Source organism: Carya illinoinensis, chromosome 7 (genome assembly GCF_018687715.1).
Source record: "Carya illinoinensis cultivar Pawnee chromosome 7, C.illinoinensisPawnee_v1, whole genome shotgun sequence".
Classification (NCBI taxonomy): Eukaryota; Viridiplantae; Streptophyta; class Magnoliopsida; order Fagales; family Juglandaceae; genus Carya; species Carya illinoinensis.
Window position 1 is genome coordinate 16,988,187 of NC_056758.1, and position 11,746 is coordinate 16,999,932.

Sequence of the window (11,746 nt, forward strand, 5' to 3'; positions counted from 1 at the left end):
ATTCATCCAGAAAATCCAGATTTTCCCACCTGACGCTTCATTGGAGATAACATGATCAAAACGAAAAGCCCGCATATATTTTTGAGCTTTAGCAAAGGTCTGAAACGGTTCTATCAAGACTACCATCTTTGGCTTATACTTGACCAGGAGCTGATTTAAACGACTTTTCGACGTACCAATCCCTCGTATATTCCAAACCAAAAGAGGACTGATCATAGAGAGAACTTAGTGGCTCGAGTGGGAACCCGAGAGGAACTTCTAACTTTCTCAAACTGTCTTTTAGTATACTTCCTCTTCACAACATCCCCCTCTGTTTCCGTATGGTATTCCTTGTCCTGTGGAAAAATATCAACATGTAATTCTGGTTCCGGATCAGACCTTGAACCTTCTTCCACGTAAAAAACATCCTCCTGAATGTGTACATCTTGCCTCTGCTCTTTGACGATTTCATTAGTCAGGTCAACACCAACACCCGAGTTGTTATTGGCCACCTCTGCCCCCCTTGAGCTTATAGGAATTCCCATAGATGCGTCCTCCATAACAGAAGACTCCAAAGGCAAACCATTCTCTGTAACGTTCTCAGGTGACGGATCCTCTCCTTTATCATTTTCCACTTCTATCTCGTCAATTCGAATCGATGAAGCCGGGTCCCCTGTATCACAATTTTCTGTTGGTACCAACGTCTCTACATCTGCTGTCTCGACGTTAACTGAAGGATTAGAAATATCTTTCGGTTCCTCCATAATGGGATTTGGTTGCCGAACCCAAACTTGAGTTTCAGATTTCTTTTTCCCAGCACGGCAGGTCCTCACATTATGCCCCTGTATTTTACACGTAGAACAGAACGCTGGCAGAGTTTCATAAACAATCTCTTGCTTACGGCTATTCACCATCCCAGGGGTCCCAATCCAGAAGCAAGTTAATAAACCAAAAAATACTATATATAGAGAAATTCAATTTTTGCCAGCACACATAATTCATATAGTCCACAAAGTACATATTTGAAACTTAACCACTGCACTGCCATTGTTTTAAGTTTTACATAAAACCATCCAACATATCACAGTGTAACAAAAATTTACAAGTGAAAGTTTTTCTATATCGGTTTAGCTAGCTTTTCCATCAATCCTTGACAGCTTATGAAATGTTTTTGCTCTATTTCTTGATATCTTGGTTCAATCCTGTGAGAAACAAGAACAAAAAATAGGTCATGAGCTTTTAGAGATGTCATCAAACACAAGCTAGCTATCATGCACAACCAGATAGAATGCAAAATGCAATAAATCAAAGTATTCAACAATGTTGTTATTTTTCTCGTACATGTTTTCTATACCAACTATGTATGCAGATTTTTTAATTAGATTTTTTAACGATGTAGCAATAAATTTCCCCATGCATAGTTGGTATAGAACTCCATGTCAAGATAGTAAAGAAGTAAATGGGCAGGGATGGCAGCACATCTAAGTATATATTTGTTTCACTTGTTCTGCATATGGTATAATTGTTTTTGGTTGTAATCCCACTAATGAGCCCATTTGCTCTCACACCCTCTAGACATTTAACATATGGAACCCAAAAAGATAGCAGTATAGATTATTTGTAGGACATAGGAATAAAAACCCAAAGCAATAATCGATAGATGACCTTGCAAAAAAACAAAAATCCACAACAAGTGTCTAAAACTAACCCAGTAGAACAGTTTGAGGCTTTCACAAAATATCCCAAGCATGAAACAGTGCGCATCCACCTATACCTATCATCCCAAAACAATACCAATTGCATTTCATGCATGCCTTTATCACGGGAGTTTTTTTTTAACAATGTAGCAACAAATTTCTGTAATGCAGGAAATTCTCCATATAACACTAGGAGTTTTGATCTTTCTATTTCTACAAGTAATGTCATTGATATTAAGAAATGATTAATATCAATGACAAACACCATAGTCACGAAAACATCTGAGTCTTATAGAAATTGTTTTATGATTTATGAGATGGTCATTTCCAACAATACCAATACCTCAATTTCGGTAATTCATTAAAGAAACACTTAAACACCTAATTGAGCTACTCAAGATTACAAGTATCATTTTTCCACATTTAATATCAACATTAATTATAATCAAAAGACAATCTGTTCAAGTTTTCACTTGAATTAACCCATATATACAATGAAGACAATTAATTATAATTTATCTGATTTCTAACTTGAAAATGAGCATAAATTATTTAATCATCGCATGACTAAAATGGAAAAGTTTAATGGAGGCCAGCTTGGGTTTGAATTGATTCAGATGTTAGGAAAAATTTGGATGGTGACTGGTTATTAATCAGCTATATTCTTCTATTAGGGTTTAATTAATTCTTAAAAACTCATTCAAATTGCAGTGGTTAGCCTGTTTTTGTTCAGAACTAACACCCACACATATAAATAAAACTATATCTAATCCAATCCAGCTTTACATCTTTCTTTATCACCAGAAAGTCTGTACGCAAAGCAATCTGGACTCACCTATAGCATCCATCAGTTCAAGAAACTTTACCAACAAAACAATAGAAAAATAAATCTTTTCAATTAATAATCTATCTCTCTTTCAACCAATTAATGAATGCACAAACATCACAATCTTCATAAACAAGTAGACAGCTACGTGCTTACTTTACTCTAATAAGCTACGTACTTTGTTCCTCTATAAGTAAAGAGGAGTGAGAGAGGGAGAGAAACCTTGGGCTGGCATAATCAAAGAGCTTGCCGGTAGCCCTGAAGACAATGAGCGCTATTTCAGCCTCGCAGAGAGTTGAGAGCTCCAGAGCCTTTTTAAATATGCACTTCCTCTTAGAGAAAGTCACCTGCCGTGCTGTGGTGTTGTCGATCCTCTTCATCTGAATTTTCTTTCTCGTCATCGAATCTGTAAACGATCGTCCGACGCTTCATTGATAAAACCAAATAGTCAGTCTATAATAGTATTCGACAGAAATTTTAAGCTCTTAACAAGGAAATTTTAACAGAAAGATACAAAGTGATACAAAAAAAGCATGAGATACGAAATAGGCCTCATATATACTTCATAGGTTTCCAGATGGTTTAGGAGAAATCAAAACTGCAGTAGCACCAAAGAGGGATGATTTTCTTTCTTAAACTATTCAATCGATTTCAATCATAACATGCAAATAAAATGCAATGCTAATCGTTAAGAATTCAATTTAGATAATAAAAAAGCCTATGGGTGTAGGACATTACTTACCTTGTTGTAGCAGTTTGACATTCAATGACCAATAACTTCCATGTGAGTAGTTGGTGGCTAGAGAAACGTACAATGGCATAAGCTACAAAATATCCACAAAACCTAACCTTACACTACCTATCCCACACTAGTAGACCCTAAACAAAATATTAACTAAGTAGGAGGCATTTTGTGAAAAGTATATTACTTTCACCTTCATCTCCTTATCAAAATTCACAATTCATGGCCAAATATTAACTATGCAGGTCCCTGAGTCTCTCTATGAGACTCTCCCTGCGTCTGCCGCTCTGACTCATATCTCTCTATGAACTTGTCGTATTCAACTTGTCTCTCCATTAGCATCATGACATTCGCTCGTAAGTCATCAAGCTGGCCCTTATAATCTGAAGCAGCTTTCTCAAACCTTTCTGCACGTTCAGTTAATTCTGCTATTTGGGCATCAGCTGCTTCTCTAGATGACTCCGGAATAACCATCTCGCTAAGCCCCCTTACATACCCTGATCTTTGGCCCAAAACTTCCTTAAAGATTGTTGCTGCAGCCTCATTAGTCCTCTTCTCCGGCTCCAGCTCTGACATCTTTGCAGCCATCTCCAACTATTAACCATTGGAAAAATCACATATGTTAGTAAGGAATATGTACTTAGACAACACCATATAATAATTTGGCAATTGAACCCATATTAATTTAGGCTTTTACTTTAACACTCACATATTTCTCTTCAGCAATGGGAGTCACAAATTTGTTCTTTTTCTTTGACCACCTCACTTCTTTAAAAAAATCGACCAAATTCTCCTCATTCCCAGACTGCCAATACAAGCAAATTAAATTCAACTTACACTTAAAGTGTGGTGTAATAAGGTCTAATTGATGTGCATCTTGCATATCTAGCTTAATTGACTTACCCTCATCTCCATTAGGCGTACAAAGGACCTTCGTCCAGCCGTGTGATTGTTTTCTTGCTTCTCTCTATTACCTTTATTCCGTTCAGACATTCTTTGCACTCACACAAGACATGATATACATGAAACCAATCACACGTGTCAAGCTTAACATGTATCAAACAGTGCGTAAAAAATATTCTTCACAAAGCAACGTTAATTCAATGTTTGACTTCCAACTTACCTTATACTCCTCGCTTGCATATCGAGCGCATAACTTCACCCAGATGGTTGGGGTCACCAACGGTGGCACATTCGCAAGTGCTTGTTCATTACTCTCATATTTCTTGTACGTTCTATGTAAATCATAACGAATATGATTAAACTGCTTCCGAAGTGTCTTCGTAACCGTATCACGGTGATTCTTCTTGGTCCAATCGAGGATGAAGTCTGCCTAGGGACAAACAACAAACATATTAATTATAATTAGTGCTTGAACTTAATATTAATTACGTTGGGATTTCCTCATACTCTATTTGAAAATGTATGAAATTCCAAATCAAGCTAACCTGAACGCGTGTTACCAATTCTTCCTTCTCATTAGCTGGAACGGCATGCCAGCTAGCATGACTCAAGTCCATATGGTGCTTGACCAACCATGTAACCCTTGTAGTAAAATGAGTAGCATTTTCACAACAAGGTGCAGTCTCACCATCCTTAATTCTCAAGGGTATCTTTCCATGCTTTCGTAACTTCTCAAACTCTGTGCTTTTTGCTGCTCCTCGGCCACGCTTCTGGCTTGGTGGTACTAATGTTGTCAATTGACATGTTAGCATCATATATCTCGTGTAAAACATACTATGTAAAACAACACCTCAAAAAAATAGAAATATACCATCCGGGTTTGCACTCTGTGAATCAACTGCTGGCATGTCATTGGGTTCTGTGCTCGGGACACAAACAGGTGGCTCAGTTGAGTCATCTGAGCTTGAGAATGCATCATCTTGGGTAGCAAGGACAGGAATGGGTACTGTATCCTGAACTTCATCATTTCTTTGAGATCTACCTCGCCCTCGGCCAACCCTCACTCCAAGTGATCGACCTCTACCTCTTCTAGTGATCGGCATATCCAAGGCGAAGGCAACCAATAGAGTGTCCCTGCAATCACACTAAGTATATACAACCATACCAATAAACAAGTGTCAAATTCTGGGCATAAAGGGGGGTGGGGATTCTTCAGTTGTTACTTGAACTTAATATACGAATAAACTTTGTCAAATTTTTTGAAAAATAACAAACTAATATATTGTCAAGCACAACACACAAAATGGATACTAAAGTGATAAAAGACCTCTATTCAATAGAAATACATAAAGGGTGCAACACATCCATTCAATGGAATATCTGCTATTCTTGAAGTATCACTTGAAGTATCAAGGGCATTCAAACATCAATACAATAAGATATTGCCACGCTGCAATCAACCTGGTAATAACTCCTGCATTAGATAAGAAACGATGGAAAAGACGAGAGCATAATTAGTGGCGAAATGATATCAGATTGAAGTAAACACAATGGGTTATGTGGAATCACGAGGTTATTACCAGCACACAATTCGCTAGTTCATCTCATCATCCGTTGAGATACTATCTTCTTCTATGCTACCCTCTAGTTCGGCGCTGTGATCTGAATTGTCTTCGTTGGTTTCGTCATTGATAAAACCTTGCGCAAAGTGGTCCCAATTAGACCTTTGCATTACCAATGTGTCAACATCAACCTGCTCCGGTTCAACATTCGGCCTGTGCATGTCTGTTTGCAGTGGGATGTCATCAGCATGGACACTCACGTAAGCATCACCAGAATTATCCTCTTGGTATGCATCAACGTCACTAGAATCAGATTCATCATCTTCAATAAGGGATGATCGTGGAAGGTCATAGACATTTCTATGTATGACCTTTTGGACTACATACCATTCTCCACGGATGCTGCGATTTTTTAGGTAAAATACATGTGATGCTTGGGACGCCAAAACAAATGGATCATCCTTATAAGCTGTCCGCGACATATTCACACTAGTAAGATGTGGTTCGATACGTATCCCTCATTTGGAATCAGAGATGTCAAACCATTCACATTTGAATAAGTAAACACGACGCCAACCCATGTAGCGGAATTCCAAAATGTCTGTTAGTCTACCAAAGAACTCAAGTCTTTCAGATCCTGGTTGTTCACTAATGACCATGACACCGGAGTTTTGGGTGCGACGATGTTCTTCCCATTTTTTTGTGTGAAATCTTATACCGTTGGTTATGCAACCAGAATAGGACGCACCCCAAGGGTCAGGACCACATGCTAAGGCATATAGATCATCCGAAACTTCTTCGGGATTATCAGCACGCCTAGCTTGAATCTATCATAAGTTCAAATAAGAATTAAATAAAGTAAAAACAATACATGTTTTCGCATTAAACAAACATATGTGGCCAAAGAAAATAAGGCTGAACTTCCAAACGAGTTTGCATACTTGTGACTTGAACCAGTCTGGAAATTTTGCAGCATGCATACTATCGGCATTATTGGGATACTCTTCACTCACTTGCATGTAGTGCTCACTAGACAAAAGCCCATGCAACGGTTAATAAGTATATGTAGGGTATGCAACATAAATTAGTATATTGAGAATGGAAAGTGTCTAAGTTGGTAACTAGTTTGGTTACTTACTTTAGGTATTCTCCAATCTCTGTGCAGTTATTAAGAACATACCATCTGGCTTTTATAAAAGCATCATCGTCTAATTGGTGACGTGATGCAAAACCCATGGGTCGCACCTTCGCGGAAAAAATAGATAGTCCCTCTCGTACACCCTCTTCTCCTTCGTCGACGTTACGTTCAGGAGGATTGAATCTAGTTTCAACATCATGGAGGTACATGGAACAAAAATTCAAGCATTCAACATGGATATAGGCCTCAGCTATTGAACCTTCCGGGTAGGCCTTATTCTTAACATATCTCTTGAATTTTCCGAGATATCTCTCAAAAGGATACATCCACCTATATTGAACTGGCCCTGCAAGCAGGGCCTCACGTGGCAAGTGATAGGCTAAGTGCACCATTATGTCGAAAAAGGTAGGCGGAAAAATCATCTCAAGCTTGCAAAGAATAACGACGATATCAGTCTGAAGCCGCTCTAAGACTTCCTTCTTACATGTTCTAGCACACAATTCTTTGAAGAAAGTGCTTAGCTCAGTTAGTGCCAACCGTACATCTTGGCGTAAGTATCCAGAAATTGCAATAGGAAGTAATCTTTGCATGAAAATATGGCAATCATGACTTTTCATCCCCGATATTTTGCAGTCACTTACACTAACACATCTGGCAATGTTTGAAGCGAAGGCATCTGGGAATTTCACACCGTGCAACCAATTACAAAAACCAGTCCGCTCAGCTCCATACAACGTATAACATGCTTGTGGCATACTAATGCGTTGTCCATCCTGAATAAGGTGTAACTCCTCCCTTGTATTGAGAGTGGAAAGGTCACGACGTGCATTAGGATGATCTTTAGTTTTGCCAGAGATATTCATCAAAGTTCCTAAGATGTTGTCACATATGTTCTTCTCAATGTGCATTACATCTAGATTATGTCTAATCTTTATAGTTGACCAATATGGCAATTGAAAGAAGATACTTTTCTTGGTCCAATTGAACTCCTCTGTGGTACGCTTTCTTTTCTTTATGGATTTGCCAAAATTTGCATCAGGAATATTTTGGAGTTGAATGAGTACATCTTCTCCTGAATAAATTGTAGGTGGGTCACGATGCTCTGCACTGCCATTAAAAATAGTCTTTTTCTTTCTCCAGATGTGGCCCGGTGGCAAGAATTGGCGATGACCCATGTAACAATGCTTTCGGCTATATGTCAACCACATCGAATCTGTTTCTTCCTTGCACGATGGACATGCCATCTTCCCCTTAGTACTCCACCCGGAGAGGTTTCCATAAGCAGGAAAGTCATTAATTGTCCATAGCAATGCTGCATGCAATCTGAAAGTCTCTTTGGCCTTTGCATCGTATGTATCAACACCATTATCCCATAGATCAATCAATTCATCTATCAAAGGTTCAAGATAGACATCGATTTCATTTCCTGGTGATCTTGGTCCAAGAATCAAGAGTGAAGTGATAAAAAATGGATCCTTCATGCACAACCACGGAGGTAAGTTGTAAGGGACAAGAATCACTGGCCATACGCTATAAGGCTTAGCCAAATTATTAAATGGGTTGAAACCATCGCTAGCTAAACCAAGCCTGACATTTCTTGGATCTTCTGCAAACCAAGCATGCTTTTGATCAAATGTCGTCCACACCTCAGAGTCAGCAGGATGACTTAGAATATCTTGCTGCATGACACGCTGATCCTTGTGCCACCTCATATCAACTGATGTTTTTTGTGACATAAACAATCTCTGCAACCTTGGCTTCAATGGAAAATGTCTTAAAACCTTTTGAGGAATTCGCCTCTTCTTAGTGTTGCTGAATTTCCACCTTGAAAGTTTACATTTTGGGCATTCATCTTTATCCACATTTTCTCTCCAATAAAGTATGCAGTCATTTGGACAAACATGTATCTTGGTGTAAGTAAAGCCCAGCCCTTTTTCCAAGTTATGTGATTCTTGATATGAGTTTGGCAAAAGGGCATTGGGAAAAGCCGACTTCAACAAGTGTAAAAGCATGTCGAAAGACTTTACACTCCAACCACCAAGTGTTTTAATGTGCAGCAACTTGACAGTGAATGATAGTTTAGAATACTTTGTACAACCTTCATAAAGAGGACGCCGGGAATCAGCCAACAGTTGGTCAAAAGTCTGAGATGAAAAGGTATCGACCGATGTGGAACCCGCAGCATGGAATGAATCACTTATGGGAACATCAGGAAATCCGGCAGCCCGAATATCTCGTAACATAACATCAACATCATCAATGAAGTCATCCTCTTCATCAGGATCATGCACATTATCATAATCATCACTTATGATTACATCTTCTTCTTCACCATGAAAAATCCACGTCGTGTAATTCTTGTCAATACCTTTAATAAACAAGTGTCTCTCTACTTGGGTTATTGGTAGGAAGTAATTATTTGAACATCTGATACATGGGCAACGAATTTCCTCACTTGTAGCATAAGTTTGGGCCAAGGTAAGGAAATCCTTCACTCCTTTAGCATATTCCCTAGATCCAAATCTATCAGTGATTTGCATCCAACTCTTGTCCATCTAGAAATAAGTAGAGGTGCAAGAGTTGTTTAATAAGGAATAAATGCAGCACAATGCCACGTTCACCATAGGTTAAGTCAGTTGGCAAGAACAATAAAAAAAAAAAGAAACGTGGGAAGAGGAAAAAGTGGGAGAGATAGAAATAGAACAATAATGTTGTACTGCATTCTCTTGATCTAAAGATTTCTCCTACAAATTATTTGGAATCAGCCAATGGTTTTTTGTGACTGTTGGATTCTGATCAGAGTAAACTCCATTTCAAAAAAATCCAACATGGCAAGTAGTATTGTTGAAACATATTACTGAGAAAGGGAAATAAAATATTAATCTGAATATATAGTAAGTTGGTCCATGTGCATACATAAAATAGGAATAAATGGGTTTTCCATGCATGAATATATAGTCAAGATTGACCTAATTTATCTAGTGCCAGCAGTCACTTTTTACAAATGAATTTGAGAAGACTAAATGAAACAGCATATGATTTTCAGAAAGGATGCCCAAATGATTTACAAAGTCCAATTTAGAAGAAGATTATATAAATTCAAAGCAGAAAATTAGGTTTAATTGATAATAATAAAACCAGGCACACCAGAAATTACACTTTTTGTGACCAAAGGTGTGTATTAAAGGAGAACAAAATCAAGTGTATAATCAGGGATATAAGAAATGGAAGATGGTTGAAGAGACTAAAGACTTCCACAAGCAGAAAAGAACAAAAGGATCTGAACCAAATGCAAAAATAATATCTAGATAAAAGGCTTAAAAGCTAAACACATTTTTATTTAGTAGTTGAATAAGTATAAGCTGCTACCCATTCAAAATATTATTATTATTATTAGTCCATATTATTCCTGACTGCACATAGAACAAATTCAGTAGATTTAGGTGAATTTGCCTGGCTAGTGTCCCCATGGAATTATTCCAATATCTATTTTACCATACTTTTCTTGACTAGAGAAATAAAAAGACCTCCGGCTCAATCCACCACTTCTCTTTTTCATATACAATATTGGATAATTCAACTGATCAAATCAATCTCAAAGTACTGGAACAAGTCCTCTCAAAGCTCGATGGCATGCACTGAGCTCTTTCGCAAGCTCGTACGTACCATAATATTCTTAATCGAAAGCTTTAAAAGGTGGTCTCTACTTCTTATCTTGCACCGAAAAAAGGGATCAGGTTTTTCAACAGTAAAACATGATGTCCCGACCTTGGTCTTCTGGTGTCCTATATTAATGGCCACTAAACTAGCCTAATAGGCATCTATCTTGAAATATGACTGGGATATTGCTTTGTTACCATTAGTGGTGGGCTGTGCATATAGATTATAGAGTGGTGAGAAACTTGGGTAGTATGGTAAACAATAGGACAAGCACACAAAATGATGACATGCATATACGCGGGTAGATCGATGGGCGTGACAAATGCATGTGCAGCATTTATCGTATCATACAATATATGACGATCCAACAATGGCATATATAAATTTGGTATCTCATGACCATATATTTTTTTGTCCCTAAATACATAAAAATCTGAAAACAGAACATATATGTGGTAGAAAGGTTCCACACCTAATTATAAGGCCATAGACATGATGATCCGATGTTTCTTTGATCCTCTTTCTCAAGTTAGTGACTCGTAATTTCAGTAAAAGAAACAAAGATCATGTGGGACAAGATAGGATTGAGATTTGTGTGAGCTTGCCTACAACTTTAGAGTTTTATCAGTCAAAAGCAGATTTCTAAGGGATATTAGCTAGGCTTATTTACTTCAATAAAATCAGTGTCTCTAATGTCAACTATTATTAATGTCTAATTAATTTAGAATAAGAATTCAATAAAATCATAGGCTGTATTCACTGACTCACTAAATACATACAAATATGAAAACAGAACATATATATGTGGTAGAAAGGTTCTAGAATTAATTATAAGAACATAGACATGATGATCCGATCAAATTTTGATCCTCTTGGAAGTTAGTGACTTGTAATTTCAGTAAAAGAAACAAAGATCACGTGGGACAAGATAGGATTGAGATTAGTGTACTCTTGCCTACAACTTTAGGGTTTTATCAGTCAAAAGCAGATTTCTAGGGGATATTAGCTAGGCTTATGTACTTCAATTCAAATCATAGTGATCTCTAATGTCAACTATCATAACATGTCTAATTAATTTATTACTTCAATAAAATCATAGGCTGTATTCACTGACTCACTGAATACATTCAAATCTGAAAACAGAACATATATGTGGTAGAAAGGCTCCAGAATTAACTTTAGGGTTTTATAAGTCAAAAGTAGATTTCTAGCTAGGGGATAATCATAGATAGCTAGGCT

At 37.6% G+C, this 11,746-nt stretch overlaps 2 protein-coding genes across 2 annotated transcripts; both read right to left on the reverse strand.

Annotated features, from left to right (window-relative positions):
• Nucleotides 1–212: 212 nt before the first annotated feature.
• LOC122316208 (agamous-like MADS-box protein AGL14) lies at nucleotides 213–2,903 on the reverse strand. Its single transcript, XM_043132742.1, has 2 exons — nucleotides 2,725–2,903; nucleotides 213–882 (listed from the first exon to the last, which is right to left on the reverse strand). The coding sequence occupies exons 1-2, from the start codon at nucleotides 2,901–2,903 to the stop codon at nucleotides 213–215; spliced, it is 849 nt and encodes a 282-aa protein (XP_042988676.1).
• A 4,112-nt stretch (nucleotides 2,904–7,015) lies between these two features.
• Nucleotides 7,016–9,402, reverse strand: LOC122316209. The gene is made up of 2 exons (XM_043132744.1): nucleotides 7,237–9,402; nucleotides 7,016–7,030 (listed from the first exon to the last, which is right to left on the reverse strand). The coding sequence occupies exons 1-2, from the start codon at nucleotides 9,400–9,402 to the stop codon at nucleotides 7,016–7,018; spliced, it is 2,181 nt and encodes a 726-aa protein (XP_042988678.1).
• Between the last annotated feature and the right edge of the window lie 2,344 nt (nucleotides 9,403–11,746).